The 22,786-nt window shown below is 42.2% G+C and overlaps 1 protein-coding gene and 1 long non-coding RNA gene across 2 annotated transcripts; one reads left to right on the forward strand and one right to left on the reverse strand.

Annotated features, from left to right (window-relative positions):
* The first annotated feature begins 135 nt into the window (after positions 1 to 135).
* nsun2 (NOP2/Sun RNA methyltransferase 2) lies at positions 136 to 19,128 on the forward strand. The gene is made up of 19 exons (XM_027133876.2): positions 136 to 349; positions 1,058 to 1,215; positions 1,889 to 1,993; positions 2,094 to 2,199; positions 2,559 to 2,630; positions 2,701 to 2,785; positions 2,900 to 3,092; positions 7,073 to 7,147; positions 7,413 to 7,543; positions 7,976 to 8,049; positions 8,928 to 9,058; positions 9,772 to 9,868; positions 10,633 to 10,769; positions 10,854 to 10,946; positions 11,655 to 11,790; positions 12,699 to 12,779; positions 14,826 to 14,964; positions 15,807 to 15,846; positions 18,327 to 19,128. Exons 1-19 carry the CDS (start codon positions 275 to 277, stop codon positions 18,772 to 18,774), a joined length of 2,376 nt encoding a protein of 791 aa, XP_026989677.1. The 5' UTR covers positions 136 to 274; the 3' UTR covers positions 18,775 to 19,128.
* On the reverse strand, positions 18,876 to 21,848 carry LOC125145236. The gene is made up of 2 exons (XR_007143583.1): positions 21,104 to 21,848; positions 18,876 to 20,991 (listed from the first exon to the last, which is right to left on the reverse strand). It is a non-coding gene; the product is annotated as an uncharacterized LOC125145236 (long non-coding RNA).
* Between the last annotated feature and the right edge of the window lie 938 nt (positions 21,849 to 22,786).

Raw genomic sequence — 22,786 nt, forward strand, 5'->3', positions numbered from 1 at the left:
AACGCGTCTGCGAAGCGTGTTAATGCGCATCACCAAATATCAAATCTCCCCTCACGCTCTACATTAGTGCACTAACTAGTGATCCACAGACGGGAGTCTGTTCCCTATCTAGTGCACCTGATAGTTCAAAGCGAGCCGTTTGTATCGCGGCTCGTGTGTCATAAGGAGTCCCCACGAGCTCCTCTCTCCTGAGTTGAGTTTACACACAGCAGGTTTTATTTCGTCTCAAAAACTCTCCGCAGGTTTATATTCCGAATCTCTGTGTTTCTCCAACATGGGTAGAAGGAACAGGAACAGACAAAACAACAAAGATAGACGACCGGAAGGAAAGAGAAGCAGAGATGATGCTGTGAGTTTGTTAGCTTAGCTTAGCTGTGAGTGTGTTGTGCATGGTGCTTATTCTTAATAATAAACTACCTATTGAGAAAATAGAAGTGTTTATATCTAGTGAACGTTCTCTTGATCTAGTGAACATCACACACTGAAAAGCGAGTGAGTGAGTCAGTCAGTCAGTGAGTGAGTCAGTCAGTCAGTCAGTCAGTCAGTGAGTGAGTGAGTCAGTCAGTCAGTCAGTCAGTCAGTCAGTGAGTGAGTGAGTCAGTCATTCAGTGAGTGAGTGAGTCAGTCATTCAGTGAGTGAGTGAGTGAGTCATTCAGTGAGTGAGTGAGTGAGTCATTCAGTGAGTGAGTGAGTGAGTCATTCAGTGAGTGAGTGAGTCATTCAGTGAGTGAGTGAGTCATTCAGTGAGTGAGTCATTCAGTGAGTGAGTCATTCAGTGAGTGAGTGAGTGAGTCATTCAGTGAGTGAGTGAGTCAGTCATTCAGTGAGTGAGTGAGTCATTGAGTGAGTGAGTCAGTCAGTCATTTAGTGAGTGATTGAGTCAGTCATTCAGTGAGTCAGTTAGTGTGTGTATGTGTGTGCTATAGTGTCCATGTACGTCATTAAAACTAGTAAAATTAGTAACATTCCTTATATTCCACTGTAGTCGAACATATGTCTGAACCTTTGGTTTTGTGTTGTTAATTTCTTCCCTCCTTTGCTATGTTTTGATCTCAGGGTTGGGGTGCAGGCTATGCTGAAATTATCAAGGAGAACAAGCTGTTCGAGCAGTACTACCAGGAGCTGAAGATCGTTCCCGAAGGAGAATTTGAGGAATTTATGGATGCTATGAGAGAGCCGCTGCCTGCCACCATTCGCATCACCGGCTACAAAAGGTGAATTTTCAGCTAGATGATCCACATAGTTTGTTCAGATGTTCTACTTAGACTTCCTCACCACCAACGTGAAGGAGTCCTGTCTTCTCTAAGGCTTTAACTCGCTGATCTTGCAGTTGTGGTTGGATGCTTAAAAAAAGGTTTCCTTTGGGTACTATGGTTTTCTTCCCCAGTGCAAAGATATGCACTGTAGGTGGATTCGTATCTCAAAATTGTTCATAGTGTGTGTGTGTGTGTGTGTGTGTGTGTGCGCGCGCTATGTGATTGGGCACAAGGCAGAGGACATCCTGTCCAGAGTCCTCCAGGATAGACTCCAGGCTCCCTCTGACCCTGTGTTGTATAAGTGCTAAAGAAATGGAATAGACCTGATATTAAAAATCACTATATATGTGATTCAACCACTGAGTGATAAAATATGACAATATCTAAAACGTTCTTGTTGGTGTTTCTATAAGATCAATAAAGGCACCACATGCTGCTGTAGGAAAACTGATTATTTCTAGTGTTAGAAAACTTTGCAGCTTTTTATGGAAAGTTATTTCTCAAGTGTCTGTCTGTGAGCAGATCATCAAAGACACCAAGCTCAACATCTGTTTATCTAGAACGACAATTTTTTTTTAAATCGTATAAAATATTAGTTTTTTTTTTTGTCTTTTTTTCTTATGTTAAATAGTCACGCCAAAGAGATCCTGCACACCTTGAAAGAGAAATACTTCAAAGAAATACAGGACCTGGAGATTGAAGGACAGAAGATTGAAGCTCCTCAGGCTTTAAGCTGGTAAGTGTTGCAAAGTCGTGTTTTTTATTTATGGATTTTTTTTTAATTCCACTGTGTTTGTATAGTGTGTGAAATGTAATTGAGGTACTCGTTGTCTCAGGTACCCAGACGAATTGGCTTGGCATACCAACATGAGCAGGAAGATCTTGCGCAAGTCTCCACTTCTGGAGAAGTTCCACCAGTTTTTAGTGAGCGAGACCGAATCTGTGAGTAAAACTGTCTCGTTTATAATGTGGTGTGTCATCACTGAAGCTGAGTGCATCCCATAATAATACCTTAAAATGGCAAGAGTGTGTTAACAATAGTGGTCTGATGAAGAACATATTAATGTTTGCGAGAACCCTAACACTGCTCACTGTGAAGCATGGTGGTGGGAGCATCATGGTAAACGTTGCCATTGGCTTCTTGTTTGCTTGTTACTTCCTGATTATAAAGGTTATTATTAGCGCTTGAGGGCTGTACCTGATTTCATCATCACAATATCAGACCCCACAGATGGCACTTGTGTGATTTGTTGTTGTTAATTCCTTGTTAAGCTTATAACCAATTTCTCTCTACTTCTCAGGGAAATATCAGCCGCCAGGAGGCGGTCAGTATGATTCCTCCTCTGCTGCTGAAAATCGAACCTCATCACAAGGTACCGTTCACCGTTTGCTTCGTTTTGCATTTGTGGCATGTATTTAAACATCATGTTTGTGTTTGATCAGATCTTGGATATGTGTGCTGCTCCAGGATCCAAGACTGCGCAGCTGATAGAGATGCTCCATTCTGATATGAATGTGCCTTTTCCTGGTAAAGACCTTTTAGCTTTTATTATATCAGAAAGAATTGAATTGATGAATAAAAAAAATTAAAAAAATAAAAAAAACTGAAGGAGACTTTATCCTTCTACCTCCAAACTCACAGAGGGCTTTGTTATCGCAAACGACGTGGATAATAAGCGCTGTTACCTGCTGGTGCACCAGGCGAAGAGGCTGAACAGTCCGTGTATCATGGTGGTGAACCACGATGCTTCCTGCATCCCACGCCTGCAAGTGGAGAGCAACGGAAAGAAGGACGTCCTGTTCTACGACCGAGTGCTATGCGACGTCCCCTGCAGGTGAGAGGGAATAAACACGCACACCCTCACATACACCCCCCAACCCCCACCCATGCTCCTCATTGGACCAACACTGATTACATATTTCATCAATCATCTCAATCACCATACAGTTAATTAAATATTAACATTTGTATTTTTTATCATTTTTAATCCTACAAAGTCTGACACAATTAACCGAAAATTCATTTTATTTTAATTAAAATGTTTACTGAGCCTTTAAACAAAATACAACGGAAAAAAATTGTATGTTTATACACATGATATTTGACTTAATGGGTGTTTACAGCAAGTTAATAACAGCCAATATGATACAAATGGTGTCATATGGTTGAAATGTTCTCGTTTTTTTACTTTCTTTTACCTTCAAATTCTCATCATTTAGTAGACACTTTAAATCCAAACTGTCTTACAGACCTGCTTTGTTTGTTAAATCGGTCGCTGACCCTCCAGGAGCCACAGTCCTACACACATTCCCTTTAAACACCATTTCCACCCATAATGGTGCATGTTTAAAGGCACCAAATTCATCTTTTCAACATGCAGAAACCATTAGCTCCCACGTGTTAACTTGTACAAATTCAGGCCGGTTATTCGAGATTCTAATGACCGAGTCGGAGCCATAGTTTGATCAATACTGTAGCTGTTTAGTTTGCTTATTTCTTGCGCTAGTCACGATTTGATTATAATGCCATTTCTAAGATACACTTTTAAATACACTGAATCTAAGGAAGTGATGGTGGTGATTAAATGATCTAATTTATTATAACGTTAATTATAAATTATTATATTTTTCATATATGGGGAAATTCTCATGTTCTGGCAACTTCATAAAATATCAGCTCAGAGGAGAGCATTTTGTTCTCTGTGGCATCCCAGGATCTGTCAACGGGAGGGGGGGGGGGGCAATTCATGTGACAACACTGAAGAAATGAGACAGTGAGTGTACAGCTTGTACAAGTGTAAAATTGCTGTCCCTTCAAAATAACTCAACAAACAGCCATTAATGTCTAAACCGTTGGCCACGAAAGTGAGTACAAGTAGAAATGTCCAAATTGGGCCCAAAGTGTCAATATTTTGTGTGGCCACCATTATTTTCCAGCCCTGCCTTGACCCTCTCGGGCATGAAGTTCACCAGAGCGTCACAGGTTGCCACTGGATTCCTCTTCCACTCCTCCATTACGACATCACAGAGCTGGTGGATGTTGGATACCTTGCGCTCCTCCACCTTCCGTTTGAGGATGCCCCACAGAATTGTGTTAGGGTTTAGGTCGTCTTGTAGGTGCTTTTGGGGTTGTGTTGGAATACTGCCCTGTGAACCAGTCCCCGAAGAGAGGGGATCATGCTCTGCTTCAGTATGTCACAGTACATGTTGGCATTCATGGTTCCTTCAATGGACTGTAGCTCCACAGTGCAGGCAGCACTCATGCAGCCCCAGAACATGACACTCCCACCACCATGCTTGACTGTATGCAACACGCACTTGTCTTTTTTTACTCCTCACCTGGTTACCGCCACACACGCTTGACACCATCTGAACCAAATACGTTTATCTTGGTTCATCAGACAACAGGACATGGTTCCAGTAATCCATGTCCTTAGTCTGCTTGTCTTAGCAAACTGTTTGCGGGCTTTCTTGTGTATCATCTTAAGAGGCTTTCTTCTGGGACGACAGCCACGCTGACCAAGTTGATGCAGTGTGCGGCGTATGGTCTGAGCACTGACCGGCTGATCCCCAACCCCTTCAAGCTCTGCAGCAATGCTGGCAGCTTTCATACGTCTATTTCCCAAACACAACCTCTGGGTATGACGTTGACCTCGTGCACTACTTTGGTCGACCTTCTTTGGTGAAGCTTGTTCTGAGTGGAACCTGTCCTGTTAAACCGCTGTATGGTCTTGGCCACCGTGCAGCAGCTCAGTTTCAGGGTTTCGGGAATCTTTTTATAGCCTACGCTTCCTTTATGTAGAGCAACAATTATTTTTTGCAGATTCTCTTTGCCATAAGGTGCCATGTTGAACTTCCAGTGACCAGTATGAGAGGTGAGAGCGATAACACCAAATTTACCTGAGACCTTGTAACACTAACGGGTCATATGACACCGGGGATAGGAAATGGCTAATTGGGCCCAATTTGGACATTTTCACTTATGAGTGTACTCACTTTGTAGCCAGCGGATTAGACATTAATGGCATCGCAGTTGTGTCGCATATTCTACTCGCATACTGCTACTATGTAATGGGCCAATGAACCAAACAGGAAGGTCTGCCGCATCCCTGCAAGGACTTTGCACAGTGGCACAAAACTTGCATCTATCTGCCATTATACAGTAGATACTCATTCACAAATCGTGACACCAGTCTAAAGGTCTGAGTAGCAGCAGGCAACAAGACAGAGCACCGAATTAGCAGTCGTTTCAGCCGCAATGCCGCTGCGACCCGTTTTGTTCTTCTAGAACTTTTCTCCTCCAATCAGAGAGTTCATGATCCATTGTTCATGATCCAAACAGGCACAACAAGAGTGAAACTACATATCAATAATAAATTCAATGGCTTTAAGATATGGCAACAATTGTAGTGTCTGTGAATGTGTTGCTAAGAGAATCTGGGTGCTTGGGCCCTGATAATGCTTCTTGTAGCTTTAATTCTTTTTATTAATCTTTTTTTTCTCCCCACAATAAACCGTGGAGAAATTGTTTAAGAAGTCACTTTTTTTTTTTTTTGTCTGACGACCGTCTCATGCTTCGTTGTTTGAAAGTTTGTTTTCCTGCTGTGTGTACTCACAGAATTGCAGAGCCAGCATTAAAACCTGGACAGTACGCTTGCGTGTGTTTTTTAGAGGGTGTGTCTTTATTTGTTTGCGTTTTGGGTTTTAAAAACGAAATGACTATTTTAAGCAAATGTCCACCGCAATCGCTGGCATCTTTTATAAGTTAGCTCAAGTATAAAGCCTACACAGTTCATTTCCACCGCTTGGCATCCTGACATCAGTGCCCTCCGGCCAAGAATTCGCTTACGGGCGTTAAATTTAGAGCACTTGGAAGCTGTTGGAGGCATGTTCGACACTTGAGAAAACAGGAAGGGTTCCTGTTTAAGACCTGGATGTTGGAGACATGAGGCTATGATGATGCTTCACTCCGGCGAAGTGCATACTTTACATGTCTTTGCACAAAAGTAGCTTTTAGACCTAACCATGAGATTAGTATTTTTATACACTTCACACCCACATCCACACCAGAACACCCCCCCCCCCCCTCTGCATTTTTGAAAGCTGTGATCCCAGTATTCACTTTCCTATCACATCTCAGTGTGTGCTCTCGGTTTTGTGGGTCTCCAGCCTCGCAGTTCTACACCACATGGCCTGTTCGGTGCCACAAAAGGGGGCAAACGTGGTACACAAGCCGTGTGGCCAGTGTGTCACAACTGCCCGAACTTTTAAGTGTGACTGAGATGGTCGAGGTGGAATAGTGATGGTATGATTATGGCTTTCAGTTCTGCAGGATCAGTTTGAAAGCCTCAGAATTCCAGAAAATGTACAGTTTGGTTTTTTTTTTCTCCCCATCCCATTTTAGTAACAGAAGTTCTATGAGCATAATGGGGTGTGTGTGTGTGTCTTGGTTTCCTGTCTCAGAATGTTTGACATAGCCGTGACCTGTCCAGAAAGCCTTCTTGGGTTTTAAATGCATGTTAATTTAAAGTGATGCTCATCTGGAATGCGCCTCTGTAATGTCAGTTGGTTTAATGACTACTTATTCTTTGTAATTCACAAATGTGAACACAATAGCTGATAAGAAATAAGGTCTGTGTAAGAAGCGAAACATGATAGGGTGTGCTGTTTTAGGGGACGATCCTTATTAGAGATCATCGAGCTGAAAATGCAGTCTCACTGTAGCATGGTGGTGGTAGCATAGTGTGTGTATTATGGAACTGCTGTCCACTGGAAGCTGCGGTGTGTTAACCAAACCTCACCTGTGTGTCCACAGCGGAGACGGAACGATGCGAAAGAACATCGACGTCTGGAAGAAGTGGACGACCAGCAACAGCCTCCAGCTCCATGGGTGAGCGAGCAAAAGAGTGAAATAAAAACAGATGTAACACCCTGGTTGCATGTTGTTACCATACAGTTAGATGGCAAATATCCACGTAAAGGTTTCTAAATGATTCTGAAAAATTTAGTACGAGTGTGTGTATTTGTGAGAGAGAGTGAGTGTGTGTGTGTGTCAGATCAAGTGAGTGTGTATGCACGTGTGAATATTTGTTTATGCACAAAAACCCCTTTGAGCTCAATATCATTTGTATTCTGTGTGCTTGTGTCTGTGTCAGCCTACAGTTGAGGATCGCGGTGCGTGGAGTGGAGCAGCTGGCTGTCGGTGGGCGGATGGTTTATTCCACCTGCTCTCTGAACCCCATTGAAGATGAAGCGGTGATCGCCTCCCTGCTGGAGAAGAGCGAAGGTACAGCAGCCCTGAGCTCACGTCGCAAGGGTCTTATTTACTCAGGGCTTGAAATGATGGTGCTGCCCATTTATCACACAGTTATCACTGTGTTAAACACCCCCCCCCCCCCCCCCCCCCCCCCCCCCCGCTTGTAGGTAGCTAAAAGCGAATCAAGAACAAGTGAAAATAATGAGGGGAAAAACTAAAGAGTTAAAGAGTTGAGCTCATGTATGTGGAAGAGGGCAGACTGCACATGTCTTCTGAGTGGGTTACGCCGTCCTGACACGCAGCAGTTTGAAGTAACGTGGTGTTTTATGTATCTTTTGAAGATCTTGAGAATTTGGAAAGCAGCTATACACAGCGACTAGTGAGCTAATCACTCTCACAAGCCCTGATTTTATAATAACATTTGCATTTTGATTCACATTTCTGGGTCATTATCCCTCTCAGGTGCCCTCGAGCTGGCTGACGCCTCTGCTGACCTGCCGGGACTGAAGTACATGCCTGGTATCACATCCTGGAAGGTAACGATCTGGTAAAACTATCTGAGCTCCAAGGCACTGTGTAGTCTCAAGACAGAATTATAGAGCATCTAAGGCTGAAGCTAAGCTAGGGCTCTGTTTATTACATCTGCCTTTGAAACGTTCATTTAGAAGCTAGTTTTGACATCAGGCTGATTTTTCTTCGTTAAAGAGTTCAGTGTAAAACATGTGACCTGGAACAAGGTCTAGTATAGTGCTGAAGACTGCAGACTGAAGCGAAGTATGTATGTATGTTTTTTTTGTTGTTTTTGTTTTTGTTTTTTTTGCACGTTTCGCCATCGAATTGCATTATTTTGTCAGACGGACCCAAAAAACGTTCTATCGTTCTAAATTACTTCTATCAAATATACATTTAAAGAATCGTGTTTGTAGATTTTCTAAAAAAGAAAAAAAAAGTGTTCTTATTTATTATATTGTGTTCTATCCTGTTGTTTAAATAGTTTAAATGTTTAACCATTGTCGTGACCCGAGAAGTTTGGATAAGCTGTAAAAAAAAAAATGAATGAATGAATGTTTAACCCATATCTCAGATGAAATGAAGCTGAAATGGCGATAAACTCAATATCCAACATGATGATCAAATTGTTTCCACATAATTTTCCACTCAGCTAAATTTCCTGAATACTAAAAATTCAGCCTTATTTAACAGTCCGTGGGTTTTTTCGGACCTTCAACAATCTTTTTTTTTTTTTTTTTCTTTTTTTTTTTTTTCTTTCCTTTTTTCCCTCCCCTTTCACACTACATTCTCCTTCGTTAATGGTTTCTAGTTACATACTTTTAAATTCTGAATCATTTGCAAAGTAACCCAATAATATGACATTGCACTTAATAACACAGACCCCATGTTCATAATCCTCCAGGTGATGACCAGAGAAGGCCAGTGGTACAACAATTGGTCTGAGGTTCCGTCGAGTCGTCACACTCAGATCAGACCTTCCATGTTCCCTCCCGCTGACCCGGAGAAACTGAAGAGCATGCAGCTGGAGAGATGGTGAGCTCACATGACTGGAGTGCGGCTTTTCTTCTTCCTGTGTTGTTCTTCTTCTTCTTCTTTAAACCAAGAATAAAGGTTGGGTGTTCTGAATGAAATGCGTATAAATAAATCGAGGCGACGGTATAGCATGTCTTGTACATAGTATAACGATCTATACATAATATATAGTGTGTATATATAAATACATAGTACATAGTATAACGTTACATGACGTCCATGATAAATATATCCCAGTATTTGCATGCTCTTTTGCCACATGCAAAAAAAAAAAAAAAAGTACTTTTTCTTTACTAAAAGAGCAAGTGGATCACAGACCAGAGGAGCTCCGAGGTGATGTACACTCATCCACCAGGGGGCGATATTTACCTTATATCGAGACCTAAATCTGATATTAAAAACAAAATAATTTTTTGACCTAAATGATGCTTCCATAGTGCTGGGTACACTAGTCATTTCAGAAATCCTTGTATACAGTTGAACTATATTGAATTTTGTTCACAAAGCATTTATCTTTCCATATAAGATGTGTTTTAACACCAAACATTTCCTTCTAGAAAATTATGAAGGATTATCTATTAGCGAAGCAGTAAATAAGACTGGATTCAGTTATATGTGAACGAATGCAAGTTTGTTTAACGTCAACCTGCCTTTATAGACTTGCGCCAGTGTGTACTAGTACATATTAAGTGTGTGTGTGTGTGTGTGTGCAGTATGAGGATTCTACCCCATCACCAGAACACCGGTGGATTCTTTGTGGCAGTGCTGGTGAAGAAGGCGCCCATGCCGTGGAACCGCCGCTATCCAAAAGTAAGTATACCTTTAGAGAAATGGTTTCTGTAATATATCATCAATGCCTTAAGGACATACAACTCAAGCATGTGGCTATGTTTAGATCGTACCGCATCCCGCAATGCACCAGTCATTTCATTAGTAAAGTAAAAGCTGGTAAAATGTTTCCAAACAAGGCAATAGCACAGCTAACAGGCCATATTTGCCTGATCACTGTTTCCTTCCATGCAGCAGTTTTCTGGATTTTATTGTGGCTCGTTTAGAATAGTAACGACTTCCTCCCACAATGCAACACAAAGGCTGTTGCGAGTTATCCTATTTCTCTTTAGGGTGGTGTTCAGCGTGTGGCGTGCTTTAGCGCACACGATGTTTAACACAGCAGCTCAGTTTCTCTAGACTTCGACTTGTAAACTAAACCTTAAGCTGCCTTTCCATCCTGAGATCATTTTATATCCATGAGTCCCGAGGCTGTAAGGTTCTCGAGCCAAATAAAGTACGCCTTCAGAGCCGAGATCTAAAGCAGGGATTTAAATTTAAATCTTTTTGCAAGGAAACAGAAGTCCTTGCTTTTAGCACACGATGGCAGCATCTGTAGATATGCGCTATACGCAGCAGCTAAACAGTCTCGTCTATCTCGTTTTCTTTCGTTCCGTTCTCTTCTGATTTACGATCTCATCTTTTACTCGCTTTTCACAGCCCAATTAGAGCCCTTAAAATAGCTTGTTGGAGTGTTTCTAACAATACCACCTCCTCGCACCTTTTTTTTTTTACCCTTCCTCCAGCTTCGGAATAAAGAGGCCACCAGCACCGCCAGCGAGGAAGCGCAGCCCGAGGAGGGAGAGGCGGAGACGGCAGCCGAGGGAGACGCCGTCCTGGAAAATACCCCTGAGACCGAGACCAAGAAGGACGGAGTGTGTGGGTGAGGCCCTATGTGTTAGTTCTTTTATGGCCTCTCTTGTAAGGTTTATAGTGTGTCCTGAAAAACTCGGCTCTCCTGTTCCAGACCCCCGCCTTCAAAGAAGATGAAGCTCTTCGGCTTCAAAGAAGATCCCTTCGTCTTTCTGACTGAGGATGACCCAGTCTTCCCTCCTATCCAGTGAGCACTCTTCATCTTGCCCATTTCTCCACACACACACACACACACACACACACACACACTCTTACTGCACCACTAAGACGTGATAAACCACACATCTATGCACTGGGCATGAAGATACACACTACAATCTTAACAGTAGAAGCTGATGCTCCCACCACCATGCTTCACTTTGGAGCTGGCGTTCTCACAGTGATGAGCGCTAATTCTGCTGTTTATTTACAGCAGTAGCAATTTCTCTGCAACAGTAAAAATTCTGCTATGTTGAAGTCTCAATGCCGATTGGCCAGAAGGGGACAGCAGTTCTAGCCATGAAGCACGTTCAGATCAAATAACCGTGTCTATAGTAACCAATTCCGCAGAGACATGCATGACTGATGTGCCACATAAACGTGTGGAATTGTTGATATGGTGTGTTTTTTTTTTTTGTAAGGAATAAATAACACCTTTCACTGCTCTTGATAAAATAAACAGCGCGAAAGGAATCCTCCTCAGATCGCTAAATTCCGTATGGTACTTTTGGCACAGCTCCAGGTTGATTTTAAATGTTGGTTTCGTCTTTTTTTGACTTCCGTCTCCTCGTCCCTGGTCTCACGCTGTTAAACAGATTCACACACTCTTAAAGATTCACTGTTAGTGAGCGTCTCTTGTTCTAGATCTGTTTTATTTTTTCTTTCCCCTGACTAACTGGTTACGGATTTGTTCTAGAACGTTCTACGACCTCACTCCAGACTTTCCCAAGCTGAATGTCTTGACCAGGACACATGACGGAAAAAAAAGACACTTGTACATGGTGTCCAAGGAGCTCCGTAACGTCCTGCTCAACAACAGCGAGAGAATGAAGGTGAGAACAAATGTACACATGCGCACACACACACACACGCACACACACGCACACTACAATACACAATACAAGATGTGTGTTTGTGTTCTAATCTTTCATTCTAATATTCATGATTCATTAGAAGAACAGTATTTTAGTGGATCTTGTTAGTTTCTTCATTTTTGGCTCTGATTTACAGTGTTCTGGCCCAGAAAAAAACAGTTGGTTCATAGCTGCTCAGTTATGTTTCTTTTTTTTAATATCCAACTTGCAAGTTGTACATAATTTAACATGAACTAAGACTGGCACGATTTCAAACCCAGCTCGCATGCAGAAGACAGCTTTAAAAAAAAAATAAATACAGACCGTCCCTTTAATATTAATTATTTGGATTTTAGGATAATATCAATATTGATTAAGGACCACAGTGGTTTTGCATCATTTAAACATCACTAAAAAGATGAAACACATTATCTGTAGCTTATTTATAGGGTAATGTAAAGATCTGAAGTATTATTTAACATCAATCATATCTTTTATGGAAAAAAAAAAAGCTTTAGGAAATATTTGTTTTTGGGTGGATGATGCATATGGAACTCGTGGTGCGTGTTACAATAGAGACGCACGCTTGGGATCATCATAAACCCTGAAAGCCTCCTCACCTGCAGAAGTGATGGAGCGTAGCACTGGAGCAGATGGGCCTCCGAGCAGCTCCAGCTACGTCTGTGTTCTGGGCACTGTGCTAGCACTTTGACTTGCCATCTGCTGAGAGTGGGATGGGTTGGGTGGCATTTATAAGACTGAGACAGATCATTCAGGAGAGGACACACACACACACACACGCACACGCACACACATGTCTGTAAATGTCAGCAGCTTCAGTCGGAAATGTTCCTCTGTGATTTATGTGGAGCTGTTTTCCTCCTCAGGTGATCAACACGGGAGTGAAAGCATGGTCACGGAATAATGATGGAGAGCAGTTTGGCTGTGCTTTCAGACTGGCACAGGAGGTAGGATGTGAACATAAAGTTAGAGGAAATGTATACAGCTTGAATGCTGAGCTAAATATGTGCTTCCTTTGGTGCTTGGTACAACAAAGCTGAGCTTCAAATCTGAATCTTAGTAAAGAGTGACAAAATATTCTACAATCCCAGCTGAGGGATTGGATGGTTGAGGGGATGGATGGTCAGATGGATGGATGGGTGGGTGGGTGGTCTGATAGATGGATGGGTGGGTGGGTGGTCTGATAGATGGATGGATGGGTGGTCGGTCTGATGGATGGATGGATGGATGGATGAATGGATGGATGGGTGGGTGGTCTGATAGATGGATGGATGGGTGGTCGGTCTGATGGATGGATGGATGGATGGATGGATGAATGGATGGATGGATGGATGGTCAGATGGATGGATGGATGGGTGGGTGGGTGGTCTGATAGATGGATGGATGGGTGGTCGGTCTGATGGATGGATGGATGGATGGATGGATGGATGGATGGGTGGGTGGTCTGATAGATGGATGGATGAATCAATGGTGGAATGGATGGATGGATGGATGGATGAAAAGATCAGTTGGAGGTCTGATGTTTGAATGTGTGGATGTTCCGGCTGCCTTCAAAACATTATACACTCGGTACATGTAGGATCCTTTCATGAATAGGACCAGGACAAACTCTAGTCTTTAAATTTCCATCTAAAAAGGTCATAAAATATTCACACATCCAGCTAAAGTATCGTTATTTATGTTTCCCAGACAGAAACGCACCGATACAAGTGACGAGAGCAAAGGATGAGCGATGCTACATCTGTGTTGAACTGTTGTTCTGAACACAGTGATAAAGCCTGTCACTCATCACATAACTCCCTACACCTCACCTCAGACTTGCTCATGGGGGATAAATACAAACACATTTGAATATATTTTCTATTAACCTTGAATTTTTGTATCATATCGAACAAGTCCCAAAGTACCGCTCACAATTCAAAGGTGTTCTTGTGATCTAAGTTCTTCTTGGTCTCCACTAGATAGCGGAATCCATCCAGGATTTGTCATTGTAAACCACACCAACTGTCGTAGCAAATAAAAATAAATAAAACAAGCTAATGAGAACATCGAGGGACATCATTTAGGGACATTGCGATCCCTGGCCGAGCTGATCGACGCGGCTGGTTTAGGCTCCGGGGAGACAACCTTGTTATATTCTCATGACATTCATCACTATAGATTAATAAAGTTATGAAAACAAACTTTTTTTTTTCTAAGCATCAGTTAAGCCAGCAGCTAAACTTTTTTTTTTTTTACTATAAAGAAACTTTGAAGTGTCCATTATTTATTGTAAACAGACCAGGGTTTTCATTACAGTCCAATCAGATAGCATTAATAATTCAACACCTCAACCACACTAACCACATCACAGCCCCTAAAATAGTTACACACACTGACTGTGTTACAGATGAGGTTTGTCAAAGAGATATTAAGGGTTTGTTATGATTGGGAGTAAATGGCTAAACAGTCATTTTTAGTTTGAGAGAAAAGTGTTTGAAAATGAGAAGGAGAACGTAGAGAAGTGAGAGACTTCAGTAAGAGACGTTAATTCGGGTGTTTGTGACCTTTAGCTCCGCCCACACGTCCGAACGCCGAATTAAATTTATTCGTATAGCGCTTTTAACAATGGACATTGTCTCAACGCAGCTTTACAATGGTATAGAAACATAGAATAAACATTTAGAAAGTTTAAAGTTACTCTTTATCTCTAACATTCATGAGAAAGGTGACTGTGGAACCTTAGAGGAAAAACTCCCTGAAATGATATGAGAGAGAAACCTTGAGAGGAACCAGGCTCAGAAGGGAACCTCGTCCTCATTCGGGTGACACTGTTCTTTGCTCATATGGAACCTGGGTAATAAGTGTAACAACACTGGTACTGGACTGGTAGGGCTTGTTTGCTTGGTGTTTAAAATGCGAATTTGGGTCATTTATTTGGTTGAATGACATTGGGCCAAAACTTTTTTACCAATCTGTATATCTGTATATATATTTTTGTCATTTATTTCTAGGGTATCTACACTCTGTGTCCCTACATCAGAGCACGTGTCATCACCATTAGCCTGGAGGACGTGAAGGTCCTTTTAACCGAGGAGAATCCTTTCCTCAGCAGACTGACTGATGATGCTCATGCCCAGGCCAAGAAACTCGGTGAGTGTCTCAATATCTCAAAGCTCCTTATCTACCATCGGCTCCAGACTTACCGGATCTGGTAATTATTAGAGGAACGACGTTATGACGAAATGTCTTTGTGGTTAAACAGATTCATCGCACAGAGAATTGAACCTTTAAGTAAATTTATTCTTAGAAAGTCTTCTTTATCAAGGATTATTGCCATTATCGTGCTAGGAATAATAATCTTCTGAAGCATTCCCCTGACATAAGCTGCGTTTGTAGCTTCTGTCTACCAGCACTGAGGGATTTCCAGCGGAACCGTATGTCGGTGTAAAAAAACGACAGCTTCCTGTGATTAGCATTTCTACTGTACATTAGATGTTTATATTCTAGAGGGAATTTTGGTCACATTCAACATATTTCTCGAATTAATGTTAGCCATAACAATAGCAAACACGAAATGCTAAAGATTAGCTACATAGCTAGCATTGTAACCTGAAATAATGGGCTTGATTCTATTTGTTTATGCCACTGATTTTAGAAAAATGAAAGGTTTAATCACTCGCATTTTTTTTTTATGGTTAATAAAATCGATAGCATAGTCTGTTGGGTTTAGAAAATGGCAGCCTTTATACAGGGTGGTGTCACACGAAGCATTAAGATACTTCTGAATCTGTGTTTTGTGTGTGTAAATTTGTACATTCTTTAAGATAATGTTTTAAAGAGATTCTTTACTTGACTTTACAGTGCTTGAATATTTTACCACAGAAATCATGATAAACATGAGACTTGTAGCTTTTTTCTTTTTCTTTCTTTCTTTCTTTTTCTTTCTTTCTTTTGAAGTGCCAATCAACATTTGTTTCATTTACATTTTGCAGAAATGGGCAGCATCGTCCTAAGATATGAACCTGATCCGAAGTAAGTCCTTGCATCATTCTAGCGCTTTATTTCTTTTCCATAATTGACACCGGAGTCAAGACACAGAAATAGTCGAGGCTTCAGGGAGGCTGCCAAGAATCGTCAGCTGTTTGTGTGTGTTTGTGTGCGAGGGAGGAGGAGAGGCAGATGCTACCACTTTCGTCTCATAAAAGTCGTCTTGTTTGTACACTAAGATCTATGCATCGTTCCCCGCGCTGTTCATCACATGGTCTCGTCTCTCCACCGTCTGCCGCTCCCGTGTGATAATTACATGATTCTGGCTGATGGAGGCCACTCGGAGAAACAGCGTCTCATTGTCTGTCCAGCTTAGGAATGTGTTTCACATCAGCGGTCTCGTTATCATGTGTCTGTGTGTGTGTGTCTGTGTGTGTGTGTCTGTGTGTGTGTGTCTGTGTGTGTGTCTGTGTGTGTGTCTGTCTGTCTGTGTGTCTGTCTGTGTGTCTGTCTGTCTGTGTGTGTGTCTGTCTGTGTGTGTGTCTGTGTGTGTGTGTGTCTGTGTGTGTGTGTCTGTGTGTGTGTGTCTGTGTGTGTGTGTCTGTGTGTGTGTGTCTGTGTGTGTGTGTCTGTGTGTGTGTGTCTGTGTGTGTGTGTCTGTGTGTGTGTGTCTGTGTGTGTGTGTCTGTGTGTGTGTGTCTGTGTGTGTGTGTGTCTGTGTGTGTGTGTGTCTGTGTGTGTGTGTGTCTGTGTGTGTGTGTGTCTGTGTGTGTGTGTGTCTGTGTGTCTGTGTGTGTGTGTCTGTGTCTGTGTGTGTGTGTCTGTGTGTGTGTGTCTGTGTGTGTGTGTCTGTCTCTGTCTGTCTGTCTCTGTCTGTCTGTCTCTGTCTGTCTGTCTCTGTCTGTCTGTCTCTGTCTGTCTGTCTCTGTCTGTCTGTCTCTGTCTGTGTGTCTGTCTGTCTGTGTGTCTGTCTGTCTGTGTGTCTGTCTGTCTGTGTGTCTGTGTGTCTGTGTGTGTCTGTCTGTCTGTCTGTGTGTCTGTGTGTGTGGTGTCATGCGTGATTAATATCCTACGTATTTGGACTGAACTCTATTACACCGTCTATGATCATATTCACGGTCATGCTTTAAAGTCACCATAAATTTCACAATTTATTTTTGCCATAAATATTCTGCCCATAAATTTGACTACATAAAGTTTTTTTTTAACACCCTTTATACAGAGCCAGAACAGGGGAGCCATTTTGAATTCAGAATAAGTAGAATAAGTGTTATGCGTCAGATTGCGTCAGTAGTCTCTGACTACACCGGTCTATCAGACATGCAGGAAAAAGCACAGAGTCCTTGAGTAACATTCAGCTGTAATTATGTGACGACTCACTCGAGAGTCGCTAAGGTTTTTTTTGCTTTTTCCTGCTGACACCGATGCCATCAGGCTTCACATTGTGGTCAATCTCAGTGCAGCTGTACAGGAAGTTTATAAATGTATGGTAAAATTTACCAAAGTGATCCTGGCTAAACGTTTCTGAGCTAGAGCTTGTATCATTATTTATTGATTCACGTAAATCCTCTTTTACTTTAGTCACACATGGGGGTCCCTCAAGGATCGGTACTCTCACCAGATCGTCAATTTAGGTGCTGTTCAATTTGTGTGAATCGATCTGGCCCAGTTCTTCCTAATTCTATTGTGTGCTAAGCTCCGATTCCTGGATATGTATTGTTTTCTCTCCTGTAATTGGCATAGTCTAAATATTTAACCTGATTGGCTCTTCTATTTTGACACAATGACACTTCCCTTTAAAGCGGCTAAATTTTTTTTGTGGTTTTAATCCGTTTCTCTACTCTTTCGAGTTAGATAAAGAACTTTTGAATAATATATTCTGATCCGAAATTGCTACAGCATCTATATTTCTTAGAATAAAAGACGGACAGAATTCTGAACGCGGGCATCTGTAGCGTGCTCTAGATGCATTTATCCTGCTTGGTTAGATAACACTGAATTCTTGTGCGTGTTTCAACAGGTTCTGATTAGATCGAGTTTGTAGTTTAAAAACGTATTAAATACACAAAACTCAAAATCTGGAAATCTGGGGGGGTGGGGGGGGGGGAGAATCTAATGTCAAAGCTTTTGTCATTTGTCCAAACCCATTTTCACTACACAGCTAGCAGCTTTGTGTGTTTAAAATCTTCTATTAAAAATACTTGGGAATGTGAATTCAAGTAAAAAAAAATATATAATAATAATAATAATGAAAATTTAATTTTTGTTAATTTTATACTTGAACAAAAAGCAAACCTGCCAGCGTTTGGATTTGTGTAGAAATTTTCCATTTTTAAGTGGGCCACATAAAGCCCACAAATGAACTACATAGTAACCTGTTCATTTCTCTATCCTTTCCCCATTTATTTTCCCCCTGCTTTGTCTTCACAAACACACACACACACACACACACACACACACACACACATACACACACTCTCTGTTACTGTAACTTTGTGTTCTGTCTTCTTAATCTCCCTACTCAGTGATCCCAGCACTCCTCAGTGCCCCATAGATCTGTGTGGTTGGAGAGGAAAGACCTCCATCAGGGCTTTCGTGGCCCGGAACGAGCGTCTTCACTACTTGCGCATGGTGGGTGTGGAGGTCTTTCGTGACAAGCAGGGCAAGAAGGATGGAGGTGAGGCGGAAGCTCAGGATGGAGGTGAGGCGGAAGCTCAGGATGGAGGTGAGGCGGAAGCTCAGGATGGAGGTGAGGCGGAAGCTCAGGATGGAGGTGAGGGAGAAGCTCAGGATGGAGGTGAGGCAGAAGCTCAGGATGGAGGTGAGGGAGAAGCAATAAAGACCGGAAAAGAAGGAGAACAAGAGGATGAAGGGATGCAAAAGGAGAACTCGGACACAGAACAAAACAGATCCTTAGAATTCAAAAGTAACGGAGCGGAGGAAGCAAGGACTGTCGGACCGAAGTCGGACTGAACCAAACTGGTGGGGCTAGAGGTGCTATTCCCATCACATCACCCCTTTTTTTGTGTAAGAAACATGCTGCAAGTCTCTGTGGAACTGAAACTGAAGTTCGGTTTTATTTTTTGTATTTTTTTTTTGTTTTTTTTTTGTATTTTTTTTATTTTAACATTTTTACGTGCATCTAATTGGACTGTTAAGATTTTTCTTTGCCAATGACTAAATGTCAAACAAGCTACTACAGTAACCCAAGCCCTGTGTTTGCCAGTGTTTTGTTTTTAGTTTGGACCCAAAATGCATTTGATTTAACACCCATGTAAGTGTTCTATAGAATGTAAATACAACTTTTAATAAAAGTTTGAAGTGTAATTGCCTGGGTTCTGTATTGCCTACGAAAGTCTTTCATTTAATTACTGAATCAAATATCTTTCCAGCACGCTTTAGAAACTGTGCTTGCTGCTGTCTAGATTCGGCTGGTGTTTAGCTTGGCACGACGGTCCTTCCCCAGCACCGTGTCCATAGTAACAAACTCCTCGGTGTGCCGATCTATTCAGTGTTCAACAAGCCAAATAACAGCAGCAGAGAGCGGGACACAGACGAGACAGCAGCCGACAGGCCAGCAAACCCACACACACACTGTCAGACTGTGAATGGGTCAGGGGTGTGTGTGATTGTGTGTAACACACACACACACACACTCAAATATAGGTGTGTGTGTTGCTGAAGAGAAAAGGGAACGGATGTTATCATTTTTATAATTCTGTCTGTGGTTTGTCTCTCAGACTTGAGTGGAGTTTATTTTCTTTCCACAGCAACAACAGTGCTAATTAAATCTTTCAGAAAATCTCACTCCATCTTGCCACCTTTTTATGAAATGTCATTCTGGTTTTCTTTCACTGCTGTCTACACCCTCGCTTTCCTTCACCCTTTCCAAAGACTAAGATGTAGGCAGAATAGATGGTGAAAACGACGTATTATTCATCGGTGAAAAGTCTCGCCCCCATATACGCTGTGTCTAAGAATTTCTTTTGTTTCCTTTAATAGACTTTATGCACACTTATCATGTTCTTATTTCTGGTCCGTAATAAAAACCCTGACGTCGGATACGTAAGCAGTTCATCGGGAGGACGGAACATGTAAGCTGGACCTTTTTTCCTCCTTCCTGGCTTTGTGCACTAGACTCTACTAAGCTAGGTTAAGCCTGTTGGACATGAATGCACATTAGGGATTATATAATAAAAAAGGTTACGCAATGAGCGCAAGCCGAGACGGAGCGAACGTCTGCTAGGGATGATCTAGGGTTTCATGGGGGATTAGATCGCTTCTGTTTCTTTGGCCTGGGATGCTTAGAAGGGATGTCTGTCCAAAATTTTCCTCTCTCTAATTAGGATGTTTAGATGTACTGAGATCAGGAACAAACTTAACAAACGCACAGTTATGTGTAGAACGGTACGTTCTGTCCGGACTGTACAAACTCATGCTAACTCCTGTTAAGATTAGCCGGAGTAAACGCTGACTCGGAACATTAAAGCCTGATTTATACTTCTGCATCCCTGTATTTATGAACACGTGAAGTTTACGAAGTGTCTGTCGTGTAACATGAACATGTCCACTAGGGGGCAGGAAATGGGTCCGGGGAGGCGGGGCAATAATCTCTTAGTGTGTGCCACAGATAAAAATGTGGTTAGGAGCAAATGGAAATTGAGTGTTGGAATTCAGTTGAGAAAACTGAATATTGTCATAATGGGTTTTGGTAAGGAACAAAAAAAAAAAATATATCGTATTGGAATTTGGTCAGAAGAAAAAAAAAAGTGTAATTCTTTTCTACAGTAATCATGCACATGTACTCTGTAGATGCCCTGGGTAGAGATTAGACTGAAAAAAAAAATGTCTGACTATTCCTTTAAGATGAAGTATTTAGGATGTAAGCTCCTGCAATGATGACGCTCTGAAAAGTCACTGAAAATAACGGAGGAGACGAGCATCTCATCTCTGTTCTCCACCTCTCCTTTACCTCAAGAAACCACTAGAAACTGCTCCTCCCCACCCTCCGCACTCTCTCTCTCTCTCTTTCTCTCTCACTTTCTCTGCGTGCGTCACAGCTCGTTCTCCAGAGAGCTGCTGCAGTGTGTACTTCTGGGTCACGGTTAGCGCAACGGCACCTCCAGGTGACTGCTGATGGAGTGGAGCTGATGATTGTGGGTTTGCTCCTCAAGGCCAGCTCACTGTCTTCTGTAATAGACAGAAAAAAGAAATCAGTGGAATTCTCTAGATGCCTGGCCTGAAGGTCTGGAGCATGAGTACAGTGTGTGGATCAATCATTTTTCTAGGTTTGCCAGTTAACCTGTGGTGGTGCTGTAGTTCTGCTCCGTGTCCAAACTGGGGGATTATGGGAAGGAATGAGGTGGGCTCAGGCTCTGAGAGCTGGATGCTAATCTTTATTTAGCACATGCCTGTAGGTGTTGCCTAGTAACAGAAGCGAAGCAGTGTGATGAGGGGAGGAGGTGTGGATGTCTCTCTCTCTCTCTTTCTTTATGCCTTTCCTTTCTGTCTCCTTCTTCTAAACTCTTTTTCCTCATCCAATCTTCACTCAGACTCTATTACATACATACAGACACACACATATTCTTCATATACTGCATATAAAATATACACACATTGGCCACTTTATTAAGAGAGTCAGAGGAGAAACGTCAGACTGGATCAAGCTGACAGGACACAAATAATCACTCTTTACAGTTGTGGTGAGCAGAAAAGCATCTCAGAATGCACAACATGTCAGGACTTGAGGTGGATGTGCTACAGAAGTATTGTGTACAGTTTCTGAACATTTCTTAGGAGACATCGTACTTCTGCCATCCCATAGCTCCCATGTTTGATCTTGACGTCTTCATCTTTTGAAGTAACTAACAATAACAATACAGACTGGAAAAAAACAAGAAAGCCTTTCAGCCTGAAGATTTTCAGAGGTTACGGCTTTAACTCTGACACTGGAGACTTCACTTTATCCGAACTTCTCGGGTCACGGGGAGCCTGTGCCTATCTCAGGTGTCATCGGGCATCAAGGCAGGATACACCCTGGACGGAGTGCCAACCCATCGCAGGGCACACACACACTCTCATTCACTCACACACACACACGCACTACGGACAATTTTCCAGAGATGCCAATCAACCTACCATACATGTCTTTGGACCGGGGGAGGAAACCGGAGTACCCGGAGGAAACCCCCGAGGCACGGGGAGAACATGCAAACTCCACACACACAAGGCGGAGGTGGGAATCGAACCCTGACCCTGGAGGTGTGAAGCACTAAGCCACCGTGCCCCCGACACTGGAGACTTCTTTCTGAAAAAAATAAATAAACCCAAAAAAGTCCGTTATGTGAAGTGTCCGCCATACAATTCCCATTGTAGTCATTACTATGGAAAAACATTGTCCGAGCCTTGTTGCACGATCTGAGTAAGGAATTCCACAGCATCTTATTTCTTATATATAATAATTCTAAACATTAATTATCATTGCTAATGGAAGTAATTGCTAACTGAAGTTTCAGCATAGAGAGAGAGCGAGAGAGGGAGAGAGAGAGAGAGTGTTCCTCCATTTTAATCTGCGCTAGGGGTCACAGTGTTGCCATGGTTTTCTCTCTTGGCTTCTGCTCTTACTCTGATTAGCACGTCACCATGTACTAATGAATGTTCTGGCACTTTTCCTCATGTGCGATATTTTAAGTCATCTACATTAAAAAAGCTTTTTTTTTGAAAATGCGTGCTTTTGTCCGTTCGTCGAAGTTGCTAGCACGCTAGGAGGTTTCCACACGTCGTCAATTGGAGTGTTTATAAAAAGCAGGAAGATCTTTCGAAACCTGAGTGAGTTGACAGCTTTGCAACAGTTACTTGTATTAAAAATGTAACAGGTCACTTCAGCACGGTGGTAATAGATAGGCTTAGTGTTTCCTCAATGTCCCATACTGCCGAATCCTTCACATTATAATAACCAGTAGGTGTTTGGCTCTGTTACTAGCAG

This window comes from Tachysurus fulvidraco, chromosome 7 (assembly GCF_022655615.1).
Source record: "Tachysurus fulvidraco isolate hzauxx_2018 chromosome 7, HZAU_PFXX_2.0, whole genome shotgun sequence".
NCBI classification, from domain to species: Eukaryota; Metazoa; Chordata; class Actinopteri; order Siluriformes; family Bagridae; genus Tachysurus; species Tachysurus fulvidraco.

Excerpts from the sequence above, each read along its gene's own strand:
- nsun2 (XM_027133876.2), top strand. The coding sequence starts at position 275 with ATGGGTAGAAGGAACAGGAACAGACAAAACAACAAAGATAGACGACCG. Across the intron at positions 2,631-2,700 it reads AAATCGAACCTCATCACAAG|ATCTTGGATATGTGTGCTGC; the intron begins GTACCGTTCACC and ends GTGTTTGATCAG. Across the intron at positions 10,947-11,654 it reads CCAGTCTTCCCTCCTATCCA|AACGTTCTACGACCTCACTC; the intron begins GTGAGCACTCTT and ends GATTTGTTCTAG.